The 22,256-nt window shown below is 38.1% G+C and overlaps 3 protein-coding genes across 3 annotated transcripts; all 3 read right to left on the bottom strand.

Moving 5' to 3' along the window:
* Positions 1-302: 302 nt before the first annotated feature.
* sft2d2a (SFT2 domain containing 2a) lies at positions 303-3,652 on the bottom strand. The gene is made up of 8 exons (XM_042006582.1): positions 3,420-3,652; positions 3,216-3,305; positions 2,949-3,034; positions 2,647-2,728; positions 1,024-1,059; positions 875-933; positions 752-781; positions 303-646 (listed from the first exon to the last, which is right to left on the bottom strand). The coding sequence occupies exons 1-8, from the start codon at positions 3,483-3,485 to the stop codon at positions 607-609; spliced, it is 489 nt and encodes a 162-aa protein (XP_041862516.1). The 5' UTR covers positions 3,486-3,652; the 3' UTR covers positions 303-606.
* A 1,724-nt stretch (positions 3,653-5,376) lies between these two features.
* Positions 5,377-11,471, bottom strand: tmem45a (transmembrane protein 45a). The gene is made up of 6 exons (XM_042005329.1): positions 11,260-11,471; positions 9,558-9,765; positions 9,229-9,441; positions 6,364-6,548; positions 6,144-6,286; positions 5,377-5,974 (listed from the first exon to the last, which is right to left on the bottom strand). The coding sequence occupies exons 2-6, from the start codon at positions 9,751-9,753 to the stop codon at positions 5,878-5,880; spliced, it is 834 nt and encodes a 277-aa protein (XP_041861263.1). The 5' UTR covers positions 9,754-9,765; positions 11,260-11,471; the 3' UTR covers positions 5,377-5,877.
* A 3,681-nt stretch (positions 11,472-15,152) lies between these two features.
* On the bottom strand, positions 15,153-19,561 carry lnp1 (leukemia NUP98 fusion partner 1). The gene is made up of 4 exons (XM_042007127.1): positions 19,376-19,561; positions 17,020-17,253; positions 15,912-16,010; positions 15,153-15,650 (listed from the first exon to the last, which is right to left on the bottom strand). Exons 1-4 carry the CDS (start codon positions 19,559-19,561, stop codon positions 15,483-15,485), a joined length of 687 nt encoding a protein of 228 aa, XP_041863061.1. The 3' UTR covers positions 15,153-15,482.
* Positions 19,562-22,256: the final 2,695 nt, after the last annotated feature.

Raw genomic sequence — 22,256 nt, forward strand, 5'->3', positions numbered from 1 at the left:
CTCGAAATGATTGGCATAAATTGCTGCTATATAAATAAGGCTAAACTGAACTGAGTGTCAGATGATGAAATGATGAAACTATTAAACCAAGGAAAACCCAAATTTTCCTGAGGCCTCTCCAAAGGGATTAATAAAGTATTTCTATTCTATTCTATTCTATTCTATTCTATTCTATTCTAAATGAAGATTTCAGACTAAATGACTTCTTGTAAAAATGTTTTAAAACAAACATGGTTAAAGTGTGTTTACATATCTCCAATAGATAGAAATAATAAGACTGTCATTTGTTAATTTACAAAAGCTTTAATAGTTTGAATTTATTAGAGATATTTACACGTCACACACAAAAGCCACGATAATCAGGATTAGCTTAAAAAGAATCAACAGATATGTCAAGAATCAATCATCTCTATTAATATTGCAAAAAAGAAAATCTTCAGAGGTAAAATGTGCCTTTTTCACCAATTAGAAGGACTGTGCAACAGAAAGAGTCACAGACTCCCTTAAACAGAGCCACCAGCAGGCTGTTCAGTAACGTCAATGTAAGACCTGTCCCTTTATTTAATTACTTCATCCAACCTGAACCCTCCCCCCAAAACCCAGGGTTCACTTCAAGCACATAGCCACCATCCTCATGATCGCTTCCCTGCAAAACAATTCATAAGTCAGACATACAAACAGGCTTTAAATAATGCTCTGATAGCAAACATTTAAACAGATAATTAGTATAAATGACGCTAAGAAGACCAACCTCACACACGGGATGTATGACAGACTGTACCTGCAAACAAAATCACACCTCATGTCACAAAGTTCCTGAAACATTAGACTCAAAACAATAAATACAGAGGAGGAGGAATACGGACAGACTCACCAGGTAAACGACAAGACTTGCAAAATGCAAAATAATAAAGCAAGCCCAAAGTTTTTCCACTGAAAAGGAAAAACAAAAAGAATCACTATGCAACAATCAGTGATGCAAAGTACCAATCAGCTGAGAAGAGATCACAACTGTTCACTCACCCAGAAGGCTGCACACAGAGTCAACACAAGGCAAGTCTAGAGAAGTGAATAAGGCATTTAATTAATAAGAAGAGTTTTAAAAATGCACACTTAAGTGATCGTTTTTTTAGTTCATTGCATTCCAATAAAGTTAAAACTGTGTTTTACTGCCAAGTAAACCATGGGTAGACCAGAACACTTGTTGCATTTAACAGGCTGGACAATAAAGGTTGCAAAAGAAATTATCCTCTCTTTTTATTATAAGTTTTTACATTTTTTAAAAACCCAGCCTTTCAACAAATCTTAAAATTAAATAAATGCAACCTCAAATTAATTACAGAATATTATATGTCACACATTATTATATTTGTTTAATGAAGCCAAAAAGCAGAAGCAGTTTATGAAAAACTTAAGTACATCCTACGATTCAGTAGCTTGTAAAAACACCTTTGTTGCAGCAGTTTAAAGTCTCTGAAGTCAGGTTGAGGTTTGTACTTTGACGGAGTCACTGCAACACATTAATTTCCCTTTTTCAGCCATTCTGTTGTAGATTCACTGTTTGTTTTTTTCCACATTAATAACAGATCCATGATTCATCCATCCATTTTCTATTTATAGCTGCTTTATCTCATTAACGGTCGGGGGTGTTTGGGATAGTTTGTGCCGATTTGTTGCCGTGATTTATGAACATGTAGTCTTATTTCTCTAAAGCAGGGATCTCAAACTTTAGTTTTTAAGGGTCACAATCCTGAAAGTTTTAGAGGTTTCCCTGCTCCAACACACCTGACTCAGATTAATGAGCCATTGTGCAGAGCTTTATAGGGTTGCTGGACCCATTTCTCAGGTGTGTTGGAGCAGACAGACATTTAAAACATGCAGGACTGCCGCCCTTGTGGATCTTTGGGGATGTCCACTCCTGGGAAGATTGGCAGCTGCTGTCTTGACTGTTTTCCACTAGGGAATAATCTTTTAGAACGACTCTAGTACTAGGATTGTAGTTTGGTATAGCCCTTCTGATGGGCAGGAACAACTGCTTCTCTTAGATCATTGCTTATGTTTTTCCTCCCGGCTGCTATTTACGTTTAATTCACATGGAAGCAGTAACGGTGGACTTAGTTTGCCACTCACTACCATTGATTTCGTTTAGTTTTTGTTAAATTATTTGGTGTAATATGTACTGTTCATCTCATATTTACTTTGCATTAAGATCTGGTAAGGACCAAACTATTTTAATATTATGTACTGAGTCTGACACATAAGACTTTAGAATTGAAAGAGGATACTATTTCTTTTTTCATATGACTAGATATAAAAAATATGTTTCTTGTCATACTACGTATGATAGCCTGTCTTGCTCTGTCATTCTAGAGAAAAAAAAACGAAATTACATTAAGTTTAGTTGCAACTACTCAACATTACTATGACACAGGCAACACCTTTGCTTCTTAAATTAATTCACAATATATAAAATATATGTCTCTCATAATTGGGAACATACTTGAGAAAATAAATAGGAGGAATAAGGAACAAATGCACAAGTTCTGTTTTCAGTACAGTTTCCTCATCAAATTCCCTTCACTGAAGGACATGATTTTTTTTTCTAGCTCTAGACATTTGTTATTCCAGGTGAAATGTAAAACTCACAAACATAATTGTGGTGGCCAAGGCTCTGGTTTTGTCACACATCCTCTTCAGCTGCTTTACTGGGCCCATCAGAAACATTGTGCTATTGGACAAAATATCAAATGTTTAAAATGTGTCCATTAGATGCCTTTTATAAGTTTCACAACACACGTCTATTTTGAATATTGGTCACATAATAGAAAATGTGCAGTAAGATAAAAAAAACACACACACACACACACACACACACACACACACACACACATTACCGACTCTTTGTTCAGCTGGTTTAATTGGACTTTTTTTTAGTTTTCCCCACCCACCTGCCAAGGGCACAGATATTTCCAAATGTGTAAAAGACGATGAAGAGAGTAAGGCCGATCCTGGGGAGAAATAACACACAAACTCCCTGCAAAACAGGGAAAAAAGCCGCATTTGTCATGCAACGTAACTCATGAGTGGATGAATGGAAACATGGATCTTCAACATTCCTCAGAGCAGGAAGAACCAGTAAGGGCTCTTTCTGCACTCTTCCTTAAAATGGAGAGGAACAAGCTATTGATGAAATTATCTTATTGGACTATAATTACCAAAACTGTGCACGCGGCTCCCACCACGAAACAGGCGATGAACCCCTTCAAACGCGTGCCCCATCCTAAAGTAGAGGCTTCATTTATAGACTGCAGTAAGAAAAAAGAGAAAAAGAAAGAAAAGGTTTGGATATATGATCGGTTGGTGACTCAGCTGAAGTCACTGTGAAGGTGGTGAAGTTGGTATTTATTTTTATTTTTTACCTCTAAAACGGTTCGGTCTTCTCTTCGCGCCTCCTCTCCACTTAAAACCGATTTTAATTTATCCATAGTTGGAGATCACGGAGAGGTCAACCAGCCAGAGAAGAAATCTTGTTGTTGCCTTGACTGAGAAACTGTCGAATTTCCCTTAGATCTTCGTGGATGGAAAACAACGTCACATTGCTGCAGAAGGGGGAGCCGAGGAGCTTTCAGTATCTCACCTGGTCAGGTGTGTGATTGACACGCCTGAACAAAACAGCAAAGACAAGAGCTCTCACTCTGATATATTTTTTAACTTTTATATATATATATATATATATATATATATATATATATATATATATATATATATATATAAAAGAAATTAGGCCTCTAAGCTATATTGGACACGATAGTGTGGACACTAATCCACACTGTCGTGTCCACACATACATTATTATTATTATTATTATTATTATTATTTAAATAAAGTGGTATTTTATTTAATACCAACAGGTCCTGCTGCCTCTGAGTCAAGTTTAAAGACAAAGGTGTAGACGATACCCAGCTTTTGTCTTGATTATATTATGATAACATGGAATATAATAAGTTAAATTATATCAACATTAGATTTTTAGACAAGTCCTAAACATGCACATGAAAAGAGCCCATTTAAATAACAAAGTTTACTGTGAAAACAGATCCAGTTTTGCACGTTTGTGGCAGAAATATGTGAACATGTACACTACTGTTCAAAAGTCACTTCCCTATTGAATCCCATGGCAAAGTGACCCCAAACTTTTGAACGGTAGTGTACTTCCAGTATCTACTGGGACTTTGTGTACTCTAACGTTTGATCAGTCCTGCACATCTGCTTTTTAGAAATTTTAACCCATTCTTCTTCTTAAAAAAACAGCTATAACTCTGGGACTGTGGTAGGTTCACAGATGTTTTTAAAATCAGATTTTGATTAATTCTGATTAGTCTTATTAGGACACGAACCTGTACCCCATCCTGCTGACTGAATTTTTTTTCTCTAACTTCACATTTTAGTTAACTGCTAAAAATGGAAACGTTTACATGCTTTTGTTGCCCACAGACATAATAATAGATTGCTTTCTTAAAATAAATAACCAGGTATATCTATTTGATATTATAATTATTTGTTTGTTTATTTATTTAAAAAAAAAAACAGAAAAAGCATTCACGCATAAACTGATATGTTTTAGGTCATATTCAAACAGGTATATAGGATAAAAGAGATCATAAACTTTCCATAGCCATTACATATACTATAACATCCATAATAATGGAAATCAATAGAAACAGTGTTATTAGCTTAAAGAGAATATTACTGCCTCCTTCTGGGCGTTAGTATGTAAAGCATACACCCATAAAAGAGACTAAACAGGACTGAAGTTACACTACATCCTGCTTTCATTTCTACAAACAGAAGCTGTACTTTTAGTCTTTATTTCTTTATTAATTTTTTTTACAATATGTCAAAACTTTAATGCCTCAAACTGGACTTTCACACTGTGGCAGCCCCTAACAACAGCTGATTCAGCATCCATCTTTCATCCCGTCTCTTCTCTGAGCTCTCTCCTTCCAGCAAAACCACTCTGATGTTGATGCTTGTCTTATCTCTTCCTCTGTCACTGTTTCTTTTCCTCGCTTGTCCCAATAATGTCGTTTTTTTATGGTGCACCGATGTGTTGATGTCCAGTTGCAGCTGTAAAGTGGTGCTCTGGACAGAAAAAATTTATAAAGTACAGTTTCTCATCCTCGGGAAGGTGCAGGGCAGCAATGGCTCCAGGTATGTACATAGTAAATACCAGTCAGAAACATAGAGTTTGGTTAAAAACAGAATTGTGATCCACTGAATCAATGTGATACTGTGTCTTGATCAAACTTGTGATTTACACTCCTACTATAAGGCAACTACAATCTCTCTTGGGCAATAAATAACATAACAGCTGAATGTTTATACAACTTTAATAAACTTCTTATGGTTTGGAATTTTGGTTTTAATTCACACATGCAACTCAACGTTTTACATCATGAAACAAACAAACAAAAAAAAAGCCACATTAGTACGTAAAGACACATTTTCAAGTAATACTCGAATACTGTACTGATGACTGCTTTTAGATCAAAATGGCACCAAACTCTTAAAAAAAAGGGAAAATGCATGTCATCCATTAAAAACTCACTCATGTGCAAATGAATACCATATATACCACATATGACAGATTATATGTAAATTGTGACATTGTAAAATAAATAGCAAGTAAGGCTAAAAGGGGTTTTACAGTTGATTAAATAAGGCAGAGGTAGAGATATATCTCTAAGGTAAACTGTGTTCATATCCCTATTCTGTCTCTGTGAAGAGCGTCTGGTCATAATGCTGCCGTAACGGCAAGAGTCACATCCCTGATTTGCCTGTGATATTTATTAATCATTCAGCATGCAAGAGTCCACCTCATAACATCTCATCCTCTGACTCTGCATCGCGTTCTCTGGCCTTCAGAAGTCCCATTTCCATAGGAGGGGTCCTCTTCAGTCTTGAGCGGACCACACTTAAGAGAAAGCACAACAAACACCAGTCACACATAACTTAAACGTTTGCAGAAGTGCTCTTAGAGGTCCTCAGGCTGTTAGTATCTGTAAGGAGGAATTCTGTAAGACTTCTAAGACAAATAAACAAGCAGCTGCTAAGTAGATGTCTGATATGAAGCAGGTTCTCACCAGCTGACGGTGCAATATAGCACGCCCACAAGCAGCATGGCGAAGGCAAGGTGCCAGGAGAAGCACATGGTAACAAACATCACATTGTTGTGGTCTTTTAGGTCCCACTCAGAGCCACTGGGAGGGTACAGCACAAAACCGATCTGTGGCCAGAGAAAGGAAAAGTTTGTCTAAGCAAACTGGTGAGCATCTGCCCTTGAAGATTCGTGTTGAGATTTACCTCCCAGAACCAGCTTCCCTGCAGGAGTGTGAGGGTGCAGCGCAGCAGCTCCAGGATGATGTTACCTCGGTGGAAGACCTCCACAAAGGCAACAAGGGTCTCACCGAAGACGGCATAGAGAAGCAGCTGATGCACGTGGACGTCCAGCATGCTCCTTCCATGCAGATGGTAGAGGAAAAGAAATCCTGAAAAAAAACATAAAATGAAAAATAAATTAAAAGATTACAACAAATATGATTATCTCAGCAGCATTTTTCTATCCAATGTTACAGCCAATTATCAATATATTTGATCGACAAAAACATTCAGTAAAGTGTATTTTATTTCTACAGTTTAATTTACATCTCAATAATTTACATCTGCCTTATGGCACCGCATCACACGCCAGCAACTGGATATCGACACGCTAATCGCGCACCATAGAATATAGAACAATATAATATTAGTTGTCATTGTCAAGATGGATCCAGAATTAGCCGTCGCTACGGGGCACCAAAGTGCAAAAATCTGCCCGAGTTCAGTAGAGTTGCTTTAAAAATGGTTTCTCAATAGCCACGCTTCCATGGAGACCATTTCTTATGAAGCTTCAGTCAACAGTGGATGGATTGGCTGGAAATCCAGATGCATCTCTCTGGTCCTGTAACTGGTCTTTACTGGATTTTTTCCCCCCTGTTTTTAAGGACATCACTTTCAGATACTTTTTGTCTTTTTGTTGATTGTTTTTTCATTGTTGTTGTTTTTTCAGGCCTGCTTCTTCTTTTTTGTCCTCCACTTGTCCAGTTCAGTTTCCTCCAACTTTTTTCTTTTTTTTTATGAACACACTTCACACGATGTTGAGATATGTTTACAGCTGATAGCTGGGTTTCTGACATCGCTTAAAAAGAAAACAACCCTGGAACTGTGTCTGGGGCCTTCTAGGTCAAAAAATATGTACTGTAAGTTAGCGAGTCATTCAGAATTGCAGAGTATTTGATATCACACTCCCAACTCGGAGTATAAATGGTCAACCTTCTCATCTTCAAATCATTTATTGAACATCAGAAGTGGAAAATAAACTCTGTTTTGCTCATGCTTTTTGTTTAGCTAACAGATCTGAACAAAAAGCTAAATAAATAAAAGTTTTTACATAAGCTGCTTAAAACCATCACAAAACACAGACAAACTGACCAACAGTGAACCTGAAATAGAGGAATTACGTTGTTTTTTTTTTTATGGTGAATCAGCAGGTTTATTACATCCTTTCCAACTCTGGTGTTGAGTTTTACCAACCTGGACCAGGTCAACACTTGACTCACTACAAGATAGTCCCTAAAAGAGGGATCAGAGCCAACTGTCTGTGGCCAAACTCCAGACTACAGCCTATAAATATTTGCGACTAATCCCCAAAAAGATTTGGTGTGTAGTAGTCTGAGCTCAGTTAGCTGTGTGTGCTAGTGTGAGTTCTCCATTTATGTACTATTCTCTCCAATGTGGTCATAACACATTTCCAAATTTACATTTGCATGATAGCTCAAATCTGCCGCACATGCTAGTAAGCAGCAATCCTAACATGTAGCATACCAACGTAACAAGGAGACCCACAGCTAAAAGACTCTACCAAGCATTGGCATTCCAGCAAAACACAGTACAAACCCCAAACAATTATATGGGAATGTGACAAAAACATGAGAACAGCGCTGTTCACAAAAACCACACAAACAGGGTGTCATATGAAAGCAGAGACTCTGCTGATTACAAAGAGTCTGTCTCATCACTGTGGGACTGAATAAGCTAGCAGCTAAAGAGTAGCTAAGAAAAAAAAACTCACAGTCATAAATCATGTCTTCCTGTTGTTGTTTTGTGGTGAATAGCTTTATTCCAGCTCTAAAAAAAAACTCTGCTGTGTTCTCCTATGACTCTGGCTGTGTCCGAATGTGCACCCTGCTCCCTACATAATGTCCTATATAGGGGTCACGCCATTTTGTAGGGGTGTCCGAACGGCCAGAGAGAAAAAAGTAGTGCACTCAAAATTACCCACAATGCATCGATGGTCACTAGACAGGTCAATATAGACCACAATGCATTGCGAGCAGAAGCTCAACATGGTGCAAGGAGTAAAAAAAAAATTACTTGTTGAATAGATATGCAACAAACAATAAAATACAACATAAGGAATAAAAATACAAATATTTACACACAACTTTGGATTGGATTTGAAATGACATCTTGATGCGTGTTGTGGTGATGGCTGGTAGTCATGTGATCTGGGGCAAGGATAAAAATAGGCAGCTTCGTGTTAGGGGTTAGGGAGTAGGGTGGACATTCAGATGCAGCCTCTATCTTTGAAATGAATCATGAAGGTCCTGCTAGGTTCCATGGAGATTAAGGAGGATTCGTCGTGAAGTATTCACTCTTCCTATCATAGACTATCTCGGGCTTCACTTCTTTCTTCATCAGACATTACTCATTCCTAGATGAATTGGGCTGCTACCCTCTGGTAATGGAAAACCATTCAAAGTAATGTGGTTTTCTCTGAGGAATAGATAACTATTTACATTTTCTACTGTGTTCCAGGTGCTACAGCAACACATATCTTGATTCTGACCCTTCTGTTGTAATCACACACTAATTCTTTTGAGACTAAGATTATCCATGCAGCCCTTGTAGCTGTGAAGATATAATTAATTTATTTTGGATGTCATTTCAGGCGGGAGGCAGAAAAAATAGGCTTTGTGATGAATAAGTTAAAAGGAAAATTTTGTACAGTATATCTGTTATATTTTGACATTATAGACATTTCATCAAGAATTCAGGAAGCTGTGTCAACAAAAAGGTCATAAGTCTTCTTTAAAGGCAATGATGAACAAAAAATGTGGTTCTATGTACCTTCATTGAAGAAAGCTAAAGCCAGCATTAACCGATCCAGTGCCAGTGGTGCTCCCTCTGTGGTGTGGATAATCAGAGACACAGCTGCACCCAGACCAAAGAAGAGGTACATGGTGGCATGTTGCCAGTTCATCAGATACTTCCAGTGCTTCTCCGTAAAATCATACAACTGAAGCTTCGGCCCATCTGCCGCAAACTGCTCTGCCAGCATCCCTGAGGAGCACAAGGGGAGGGAACACTCAGATCTCCTTCATTAAAGAGTGGACAAAGTAAAGGGCAGCTTTGGTAATAGAATGAATATTCAGAAGGGATAGCAACCAGGTTCTCACCAACTAACGAGAAGAAGAGTATGACAGAGCTTTCAATAATCTCTAGGCGTCGCTGTGAGGCCCTGCTGGTCAGCCGAGTGGATCCTATGCTCTTGTTCCTGCGTGTGGCGTGCCAGAGCGAGTACTTTACTGTCCACCAAATCCCAGCTACAAGGAAGAAGCTCCCAGGGAGAGCGTGGCCCTTGAAACTGCCCATGACTCACGATGCCTGCATCACATTTGCAAATATAAGTGCACTAATGGATTAAACAGATCCCATTTGTTTACCTTAATCCTTTACATTGTTGTAGACTAGATCAAATCACATTATAAACAGTTTGGTAAATATTCTATAGAGCAGACTGATGGTGGTAAATACAGCATTTATAAAGGAGGGTGTGACTGTACTTAGTTAAACAGCGCAATCAGACATAATTATGACTATGCTGGCAGCAGTCTTTCAGCTCACCTCTGGGGCAATGAATTTAGCTGGAAAGAAAGTCTCCTAGTGTCTCCGAGTGCAACTTTACAAGAACAAAATGGAAACCTGCTCTTTATATGAGCTCTACAAAGGAGCATTTTCCTGCTGTGTAAAGTCGGACGTACAGCATCAACAGACACTGATTGCAGTTTCTCCTCTGTAATGATTAGCCAACGTTTCCGTGACAATTAAACCTGACCCTGATTTACGAGGGCTGGTAAAACCATGTCATCTTTGCTTGCAGTCTATGTTTACACATGGATTCACTCAGTGAAAACTTATAAAAATTAAAGAAACTATAACAGGTTGCTATTTCAGGCCCTGTTGTACTGTGAATTTTGTGTCATCACTCCCCCACTCCTCATGGTTTCACTGGAAATACTATTTTTAAAAAAAGACTCTTAAGAGTTCAAAGAAACCAAAAATGTTCCGTTTTATTTTTTTTTAACACTTAAAGCCCCTTCAGCAATAACATAATAAGCACAGAATAAGAACAAGGCCCACGGCTGTACTCGCTTTTGTGATGGAAATGATATATTCTACCCAGCAACAAAAGAGGAGCCTTTTGAAGGACACTCATTTCAAACAGACTGTTTGAGATGTTAAACTGAGCTCATCTGTGGGTCAGATGGTCTCTTTGCCTCTTCGGGCTGAGGAAACCACTTCAGCAGCCATGGCAATCACAACCTCACTCAGATCACCAGAGTGCCACTGGAAGATTCATCAGCATCTGACTGATTTATTTACAAAACCAACAACATCTGTGCCGGCTTGTTTCCATATACGACACCTCACACTTCATTATATGACAAGCACAATCCGATAGTAGATTAACCAAATGAAAATGAAGTCTGTTACAACATGACTAGATTACTGGAGACATAATCGATAATTGTTTCAGTTACAGATTTGACTTATCACATCCTTTATATGTTTTTATTTGGGGCAGTTTCTCCACAAAGAAAAACTTTTTTGCAGGGAAAACTGATCAAAAAAAGTTTGTTGTCTAATGTTACAGATTACAAGAAGACCAAAGTGAAAATGAAGCATCCAGCTGAGGAGTTTCATAGCAGATTCTTTAGAGACTATTTCTCATCTTTTAATTTCATACTAAGCCAGACAATAAATGCATTTAAAGTAGTTGTACTTTTAAGGCTTGGAAATAGCTTCTGAACAGGATATGGCTGCTTGAATTCCGTCACATTAAAAAAAAAAAAAGAAAAAAAAAAAAGAGGTTCTTACCCAAAAGTGTTTGTGTCTGGAGATGGTAAAGTTTCTGAAGCTATATTCAGAGAGAAAAATCAAAGTCTTTCCCTCTTCCCATCACATAAATTATGTTTCCATTGGAAGGAAGAGGGATGTCTTCTTTGTTGTTCGACACTAAATAAACATCAACAATCTTCTGTAAACCTGATTAACAGCAGCTTCCAACCCAGATCCGTTTCACAACCTTTTTTCCACCAAATTTTTCTCCTACTCGGTTTAGAGTTTACCTACTCATGATCCCATTGGATGAGCGACGAGCAATGGCGTCACCAGTCTGTACCGTGATTGGCTGGACAGAACGTCCGTCTCAGGTGTCCACGTGTGCACTTTCACTCCGCCTGCTCGAGCTCGGCTCGGTTCATCTCTTCTCACAGGAAACCGTTACTTTCCGTCGTACAAGTGGGCAGACCGTCGCGAGACAAGAGCTCCAGCACGTACATCGCAGAGGACGTCCCTCTGAAAGAAAGCAGGAGGATTCATCCCTCTTTTCTTTTCTTTTCTTTTTTCCCTTTTCTTTTCTTTTCTTTTCTTTTCTTTTCTTTTCTTTTCTTTTCTTTTCTTTTCTTTTCTAAACCCACTCAGAGTAATAAAATTTGTTTAGAAGAAAAAATAGCAGGGTACATGTCTGCTACATACATTCTGACCTCTGACATCAACAAGACATTCTGGTCCAGACAACTGCTGCTCACTGGATATTTTCTCTTCTGCAGACCATTCTCTGTAAACCCTAGAGATGTTTGTTTCTGAAATACTCAGACCAACAACCATGCCGCATTTAAAGTCACTTAAATCTCCTTTCTTCCTCATTCTGATGCTCAGTTTGACCTCCAGCAAGTCTTCTTCACCATGTCAACATGATGAGTTGCTGATTAGATATTTGTGTTAAGCAACTGAAAAGGTGTATCTGGTAAAGTGGGTGGTAAGTGATTATTAAACACACATTTGCAGAAAGACTTGGAGGAAATTATTTGTTTATTTAGTAAATTGTTTTCTTCTTATTACTTTTAACAAAAAATTCTAATGAACATATAACCTATGGATTTGGACTTTTAAATGTCAGCCTGAATTTGCTACACCAGGAGCTTATCAACGCTTAAATGAAAAAAAAAAAAGTAGACAAGCTACAGTAACTTGGTTCAGTCCAAATATGACAAAACTCATCTGCCATCTCTGTTTCATTAGTTGGATCAATGCACAGTTCAGAGTAAAACCAAATTAAGGGACAATTCTGTTTACTCCACTGTAATCACAGGGATCATCTCAAAAATTAATTTTTGCATTGAGTTTTCAATGATCTCAGAACAGGAAGCATTACAACAGCTTAAGAAGAAATTACATGAATCCTTTTTATTCTGCCATCCTGCCTTTTTATTGGCAGACATATTGACTTGAAATTCTAGGGCAAGTCCACATGTATTGACTCCAAACCATGCCTGTTCTTTAAATCACAGTGGACATGCTGTAGTAAGACAAGCAGACATTTCTTGGACACATTGATAAAGAATTGACTTCTCAAATATGTTGGTAGTAGTGCTCTTGTATTGTTGATGCTGACTTACTGCTAATTCCAGCTGTCTGGTTTGAGAAAAACTCTGTTATGACTGTGTTATTAAGGGATTTGAATGCTTTTAAATACTTATCATTTGCTTTTTTAGGGGCTGTTGTGTAATTATCTGAACCATTACATGAGATAACTTCTCTAAATTGTGTGTTAAGAAAGAGGCAAGAGCACAGTTGAAAGCAAACCAAGCCACGTCTCATAAGGATGTGTCAAAATCAGTGTATTTTTATTTAAAAGTGCCAAACCACAGCAAACACAGGGAAACACAGGACAGTATATATAGACATGGTGTGTGTTTATCAGCATGATTCCATGTAGTACAAATTGTTCAATATAATATAATGAACATCCTTTGTAACTTTAATCTTAAAATAGTACGCACATATGTATTCTGTGTAAACCAGAATGTAAACAGATTCATGTAGTTTGGCCACAAATCCAAGCATAGTCACATAAGGTTACCAGCTTTTCCATCTTAATGGACTATAAAATTTAAAATATGAAATTAAAATAATATTAATGGACTGATATTCAACCTATGTACAGAAAGACATTTATTTGTAAGTAGCTAAAAAAACATATTTGCAGAACATATTTACATGGAACTGTATATTCAGCACACTGTAAACGTCTCATTTGGCAGTGCAAGACACACAACACAACAGAGATGTTTCAAAGCTTAATAGTGTAAAGACAAAAAAACCTACATGTGCAGAAGTGTAAATTAACATGAGACTGCACCAGTTCTAATGCACAGGGTTGCCCCAAATATTGGTTCTCCAACCCACGGGTACTCTGTAAATACCTAGACCATACCTGTTTGTGAGCTTGCCTTCACTCTGACCTCGGCTACAAGCTTATACAAGTTTCATGACACACTTGTATGACGCGGTTGTGTTGACAAAATCTTCCCAGACATCCAGACAGATAAACACCTCCCAAAGTACTGAAACATGCCTTTGTTATAGTTCCTCCTACCGTACATGTTTCAGGCGCCAGATTTTACCATCTGTACACCCATAAACACACACGCACTGACAGAGCCACAAAGCGAAAACTGTTCCTGCTACACTTTTGCAGCTGGTAGCAAAAGCAGAGGTGAAGAGGAAAGGGGATGCAGATGGAAAAGCACAGTTATACATAATAAAACATGAAAACTTTCAATTTGTTGAAATGTACAAATACTTAACATAATATGGGCTTTCTAGAGTAGGCTGGACTCTGGTTTACAAGTTTTAATTAAATTTTTAACAAATTTAAATTTAATTAAATTTGTTGAAGATATGAGTTTATAAAACATGGGGAACTTGTAGTAAATACAAGATGTCATTTGAATGTGATATAAACTGCGCAGGTATAGTCGAGCAGAATGAATCATTTTCTGCTATGACATTTTTAACCTGAATCTGACATAGGTGGGAAATATTGTTTAAAATCATCCACATGATTTGTTGTTTAACCACCTTTATGAGTGTGATTATTTATGCAGTACAATCAAATCATGCATAAACAAGCAGTATGAGGCACTGCCAGATCCCAGCTTCTCTCTCTTAACTCGCATGCAGCGTCCAGACCCCTCCACTGACAGGAGGCAGCATATGATTGGGAGTTAATGCAGAAGGGCTGAGGAATGAAGGTGTGCTGGAGATCTGTGGGCCAATGGGTCAACATAGACATGCAGGTATTGCAGGTAAAGGGCCATCATGGGACAGTAGTGCGGGAAGAAGACCAGTAGAGAGGCTTCATGATAGATACATGGACTCGACATGTGGGACACGTCTGTTTCTTCCACAGCCACTGCTGCATGCACTGAAACACATTATAAGCACATTAGTAACCACACTGGATAATTTTTGTGGGTATTGATTTTCTACACTGATGCCAGACATGATGATGTAATTTCCTCACATGCTAATCGACAGCAACCACGTGCACAACAGGATCAGCACTGAATCAGACCCTAAGCTTGAAGGACAGTGGTGCCACATTTGTTCTAGATTAATCCCAAACTGTTTCCTGTTTTTAAAAAGCTAAAGTGAATTAAATCTAAAGGTACTGTACTTTAAATATCAGTGAATGTTAAGTAAGTCCTGAGGAAACATTAATTCTTAGATAATTACAATTAAAAGCAACAAATCTTTTAAGATATTGGTAACAAGTCATAAACCATCATACTTTACATACATACTCTATACCCAAATGAAGCAAACATTTGACATATTTTACACATCATGTCTTTAATGAAACCTTTGTCATACAGAAATGCAGTTTTGGAAACAGGGAAAAACAAATAATATTAGCAGGAAACTTTGAGGAAAGATAATTGGTCAATTTCTAAACTCAGACTCAAATTGAATTGTTAATTCTTGACCTTCAAAAAAAATCACAAAATCTAAGTATTTATCAGATGACTTAAATGCATTTATTTTCAAATCCTCCTAGATTTAATCTTTGACTCAGAGGAGAAAGAGCTGTAATGGCTGCAAAAGCTGACATAGCAAAAGGGCCCATAGAAACGTTTTCTTCTAAGTTTAGGCTCCACCAGTCAAGGCCTTTAAATTCCAACGCCTGGTTTCTGCTGAAGAGTGCAAATCCACCATTTTTCCAGGGAAGTTTCATCCCCTTCAACTGCGTGATATCAGCGATGTCTCCGCAGGGAAAGCTGACGGCGGGGTGTGTGCTGCTCCTTCACAGAATTAACCGGCCCGTCTGCAGACTTCCTCCTCTCAACTGGGAGTTTCCTCATCTGACAGGCAGCTGCTTCACTGCTTCTGCGGGAATGGTTTTGCTCTAACTTCCGAGAGGCCTTAAGCACCCGCCAAAGGAAGACGATATAATCAGTACGTGTTTAAACCGTGGACCACAGATTGTTAGGGTGCTCCATGCTTCTAGAGAGAAACTGCAGGTTCATTTATTGGTTTGTTGCTTTCATACCAGCTTACATCATGCATGACGTGGAATAAACTGCCTCCATGCACCTGAGATCTGATGTCTGGCATGGTGGGATTCAAGGGAACGCTGCAGGCAGGAAGCATGCAATAGATGGGACCTGTACAGGCTGTCTTACCTCTTTGTGGAAGCGATGTGTACAATGAAGCTCTTGAATTCCTCCTCCAGTCTTACACATATCTTCATGACAGATCAGGCACAGTTTATCTTCATCACTCTATAAAACAAAAGTATGATTTACTTACTTACTCATATCCAAACAAACTGTAATTCCAGCTGAATTATCATCAGAGTAAATGATCTTTAGAACTGTGCAACCAGCAGAACTGCTCACAATTTAAATTATTAACAATTATTGAATCTTAAAGGGTGATTTGTTTAATGCATGTCCATCTACAAAACATTTCAAGCTTGCCTAAACCACAAATATAAAACGAACTGAATTATTAGCAGATCATTTCACCCTTATCTTTTAACAGAATATTGCTCAAAGGAAACAATATGCACAAAATGAAGATTTGTGTTGTGTTTTGGTAATTCTGCATGTAATTTTTAGATTGATGACAGGAATTATTGGTATGCACCAAAGTTGTATTTAAAGGTTTGGACTTCAGATGAGCTTTTTTAGCATCTGAAATCTTGTTCCATGGAGTCAGACTGTTTAATTTTGTGTAGAATTTGCAGTAATGTCTTGCTGAAATAAAAAGAAAATTTCTGAATGGCATGTGCTGCTCAGAAACCTGTGTGAATCCCTGCAGAGTTACCCACCATGTTGGCTAATGCACCTCCAAACCACTACATATGCTAGTTTCTAAACTCTGCATTCATCAGAAGCTGATGCTTCCTTTCCTCTCTGCTCCTTAAGATGATGGTTCCTCTTTGGGAGAAGGGAATTCCACTTCCGTAAACAGGCCCAACTAGCCGTTGCATCCCACCTGCTATATCTTCTTCTTAAAGTGCTTATAGTATCAGTGAATAATATTAGCTTTTTGGTTATGTCATGCAGATTCCACTCGTTTGTCACCCTGCCAGAACATTGAGGTGACACACCTTTTAATACTCTGTAAGTGCCTCTTAATCTTTAACAGCTTTATAATACCTTTATGAAAGAAGGCAGGGGTCACCAAAACTGGCTTACCCAACAGATAAATGGATCATCTATAACAAGCTGTCTATCTTTAAGAAAAATAAATAGAAAAATAACAAACACTTGTTACTGAGCTCACCAGAGACATGGTCCTCTTATCACTGAGGCAAAGTCTCCTCTCAAACGACTCTGTGATCTCTGGGATTGTGGCGATGCGGCTCTCTGGGATGGTCGCCTTGGTACCTTTGTCGTCTGAGGAGTGACGCCTAACTCTCAGATGGGGTCTGACCTCCCCCTTCTCCTCTCTTGTTTTGGGAGCTGGTGCCATAGTCGCTGCATGGATCTTGTTCAGCTTCATGGCATCTAACTGTAACTGTGGCTCACACAGAGAAAATTGGTGATCCTTACATGCCCACAGTTACACAAATCAAGCTGGGAGGAAAATTTTTTATTTCACACCATAGTTGATCATATTAGGAGCAGCTGTGAAAAGATTAGAGAGGGGAAACTATTTTCTGTGAATGGGATTAATCACAAACTCACTAATGTCCTTAGGTAATGTATTAGCAAAGCGCCCACCTAATTATAGTTGTCTCTTGACTTAGACCAGCCAGTCAATTGATTAGTGATAATCTCATCATTTGTTGCAAAGCTCATATGCAGACATTAAAGTTTCAATAAAGCAAAGTGAATTTTCTCTGACTAAGGAAGGTGAATTTTATGCTCTCTTCACTGGCTGCTGAAATGTGTTAATCCTTTGACAACAGTGGTGTAATGACTGTGCAGAGAGAACAAGACCCATCAGAGCTCAGTGGTTAGTTGACAGCTGTCTACAGGCTGTGCTTTGAGTCTCTTGTGCAAGTGAACCCTTTTAACAATGAACTCCACCAGTATGCACATCATTTATCTACATCAGGGCTACTCAATTCAGTCCCACTAGGGGCAGCAGTCCTGCAGGTTTTCATTATATTCCTGATCTGACACACCTGAATCAAATTAATGGGTCATTGTGCAGAACGCCAAAGACTGTTGGATCCATTTAAATTGAGTCAGGTGTGATGGAACAGGGAAAGTTTCAAAACCTGCAGGACTGTGGCCCCCGTAAGGATCAAAATGAGTAACACAGATCTACATTAAACACTCTTATTTGTGCATTCATTATGGCCACAAATTAGACTCGTAAAAAATGCATTTGTGCGTTTTATTGGTTTCTGAAAGGTCTGCATCACACATATGTCTGGATTAATAGCTGGATCATGTTGCATGCTGCTATAATGAATCACTTACTGAAGCTGATCTACAAATGCAGGACCTCAGAGCTTTTACAAAAAAAATCCAAATTTGCTTCTGAGCTGCATTATTTGGGATTTTTGGGGGGAACAAGATTGAGTAACATTAGAGTCAAGACACTGACATCTCACAGATGAAAACATATTAAGATTCTAGATGTAGATACATAAATAAATAGCTTTTTACCACGTTGATTTGGTTGTATAAGAAGTTATTAGCACAGTTTTAAAAAGTACTGTTTAGCATCTGCAGCTATTATGAGCCTTGATAAAGCAGACATTGAAACATCCAAGTTGGCTCAAAATTTGCACATTTACATTTTAGAAAATATAAAAAACATATAAATGCTGATTTGTTCTCGAGTCTGCTGCAAACCCACTAAATGAGTTATGTTGGCCAGTGTTGACCTATGACCTCTGTATGTTGGGATACCTGTGACGAGGCAATTCCCTAAATGTTCCATGGGAAACACTGTTTGTATGAGATCTTACAAACAGCTCATTTAAAATTAGCAGATTTGATACAATTGATAAATAAATCCAGTTTGCCACAGCGGGATTTGTTAGTTTAAGTGGGAAAATCATCATGAGGTAGTGAATTGACTCAGTCAGTCTGCAGCAGGACACTCGTAATAACAACTTTTAGAAAATCTATGACAAGCTTTGTCACTTTAAGATTCGCAAATTCTGTATTTTACTAGTTTGTATTTTTTATTTGTTTATTTATTGACTGGCATGTATACAGTGGATCTTAGTGTTTGTGTGTGCATTAATTATTGTCTTACATTACTTATGTGAAATTTGGTGAGACTAAACAGGACACCCGTTAACTAAAACCCATAACAGACCAACACAACCTCTACAGAGTTCATGACAACATGCTTCAACCTCACTGTCTGCTGAGTATACTTATTCCTTCCTTTTCCTTATTTTCACCTTTATTATTTGAATACACATTCAAAAAAAGAACTTTGCTTCATATTCCATTTAAATATATTGTAAATAATATAATTCATCTGTAAAAACAGTCTGTATTTAGAAGTTAACATCAGTTTAAACACATTTTAGACATGGTATAAGGAAAAAGTAGAATTTGGAGAAAAGAAAAGTGTTATGCTGCTTTTTATGTTAGTGGAAGTAAAACTGAACACCAAACAAGTGACAAGAGTCACATGCTTTGAGCCATGAAACAGAGATGGTCCTTACCACAGTAGGGAGCGATGCTCTACGGTCAATGTGTGTTTTTGCTGGCCTTCTGAAGCTGCGTTTCCTTTCTCTTGAATGTCCACTTTCTGCTCCATGACCCCAGTAACTACTCATCCATTTCGTGAAGTTACCGTCATCATCTTCGTCGTTGTCCATGACGATGGCAGGCAGGAGTCTGAGAGACATGGTGAAGTCGTGCAGGCGGCCTTTTGGTGCAGGAAGTCCCAGCAGAGCAGATTTAAATGTGATCCCACTCCACTGGTGCAGAAGGTAAAGACAACGCTCAGCTAACCTACTAAGTCTCTAACTGACTTGCTGCTCTATTGCACACAACTGTCCCGAAGGGAAAGGTTACTCACTTCTATTAGACGCCCCTAGTGCCTCTACCTCTGCTGTTCTGTTATTCTTGGGTGATCCAAAAATAAACAGCACAGCTTTTGCTCAAGTCTTTAAATAAAGAAAATCCTCTGTAATCTAATTAACATCACTGGTAGAAAGTAGAAGTGGAGGAAACTGAGAGTCATGGAGTCACCACTAGTATTTTAGCAGTGGGTGGGTGATGTGACCACTGCCTTTAATCTTTCCATTACAGTTGCGGGCCTGAGGGTAGACAACTGAACCTCCAATTTCCCCATACTTTCCACTGGCAGACTACATCAAACCTGTCAATAATTATGGAGTGCCGGCAACTCTGTCTACCACAGCATGTAGAGCGCCTGGGGCTTGTGTAATACAGGACAAACAGAGCGCAAATCTTATTTTAATGCACTGGATACAACTTAGTTATATGTTTATGTTTTCATTTTGTATTTGTATGTTTTATTATAAAATTAAATTAAAATGCAGCTTTGCAAAACAAAGCCAGAAACTAGCTATTTAATACAGAAAACAAGTTAAACACATAAGCTTGTACACACATATATGAACTGTAAATATTCAACAGAAAATGAGCACAAAAAAGAAAAAAAGTAATTTATTTCATTCAGTCTGAATGAGTTAAAATCTTAAAGTGTTTTTATTTAAAAGAAAAAGAAGTGCCATTTTAATTTGAAAAAAAACAACATCAAAAACAACATTTATTTATAAACTTAAAGGATCAGTTTGTAGACGACAACCTTAAAAGACCTGAGTCTTAAGGAAGAGGGCTAATCTGGGCAGGTGCCTGTATGAGACATCAATGCTAGAAGTCATGTAACCTCCAGCCTGCAGAAAGATTACAGTAATCTGCTGTTATGTCAAAGACAAGAATCAGTTAAGGACTCATCTGCAGACAAAGTAGTCTTATGCTTGTCAACATGATGCTAAAATGTAAAGCATGCTTTTATACAGCTACATTTTTCAGTTACAGGACAATAATCCAGCATTTAGATTGCATGTTATGCATTTCTAAGGTTGTTTATCTCTTAAGGGCAGTTGTTTTGCAATTTTATTGAAGTAAATACAAGTCTATGAAACCCCTTACAACAACAAACTACATACACAGACATCAGTGTAAGATGTTGTTACTGGATTAATTTGGTGTTCTACAAGACGATTTCTAAGGATTTACACTTTTAAAGTACTATCCTCTTTCTTATCACGCCCCTGCATTACAACTGTGCAGACATGTCTCTGTTTTCACTGCTTACCAGAAATCTATTGGCAGCAGCTAAAACTAAGCCGGGCAGTGCTAACAGTAGCTAACAATTTTAGCTGAATAATAAAGTTACATTTTTTTTAGAATGTAAAATATTGCCAGTGTAACATTGATCCTAATAAGCTTTGCAATGAAATAGTTGTGCTTTAGTGTGGCTCCATACATGACCCGAAATGTGGAAAGGCATCTGTGTCTCATTACATGTTGTGGTATTGTTGTAAAAGTCATTTTTATTTTGAGGTAAACATGTCAGCATCAGCAGCTGAAAATGTTCTAAGTTTTTAACAAATTGTTGCTTATTTGCTTATTTGAGAGAAAACAATAATCACCTGACTGTAGGATTAATTTACTGTATATATGTCTACTATCTGTGAGTTGTTCCATCACAGCTGAATGCTACTATATGACGCCATAACACACAAGCTTCCGTTATAATCAGCTAAACAAAATTGACTTCATAAAGTTGAGCTGGTCACTGTTAGAGGACACATAGCCTTGGGCAGAAATGAAGTATTCAGGCTTCAGTACTGTCTAGATAGACTAGCACTGAGCTCCTACATGAGAGAGAAGAGAATAAAGCAAACAGCAGCTCACATGATGAATCCACATTGATCGCGATAAAAAAATAAATAAAAAACAGGACACACTGTTAACAAACTAGACTACACCACAGCTATGCTTTTAAATGACAAAGTAAGTTTAAAATAAACATAAATAAAAATAAACCCTTTTCTCAGGGTGGGGTGAGTTACTGTTCTTCCCTTCGAAGCTAGGTTCTTCTACCCGAGGCATGGGAGCTTCAGGGTCTGCAGTATCTTTGCTGTTCCTAATAGTGCACTCTGCAGCACTGAGATGTCTGATGTTTCTCCAGGTACCTGTTGGAGCCACTTCTTCAGTGTGGGGAACACTGCCCAATGTGCATCGATGACCTCGGGTACTAATGTTGCCTTCATTTTCTAAGCTTTTTCTAGCTCTCCTTTGAACTCTTGGTATCTCTTCACTTACGTTGCCATCATTCATGATGCCTACATCAATCACAATGGCTTTCCTCTTCTGCTTATAGAGGATTACAATATTCTGTAATTTGTGTATTACCATTTAGTTGTCTGTCTCTGAAATTATTGTTTTATTGTTTGTGTTTAAAGCTTTAAATGGACTTGCCCCTAAATACATTACCGACTGCCTCCAAATTTACACTCCATCGCTTGCTCTGAGGTCCGAGGGCCAGTCCCAGCTCGTGGTGCC

Source organism: Melanotaenia boesemani, chromosome 14 (assembly GCF_017639745.1).
Source record: "Melanotaenia boesemani isolate fMelBoe1 chromosome 14, fMelBoe1.pri, whole genome shotgun sequence".
Classification (NCBI taxonomy): Eukaryota; Metazoa; Chordata; class Actinopteri; order Atheriniformes; family Melanotaeniidae; genus Melanotaenia; species Melanotaenia boesemani.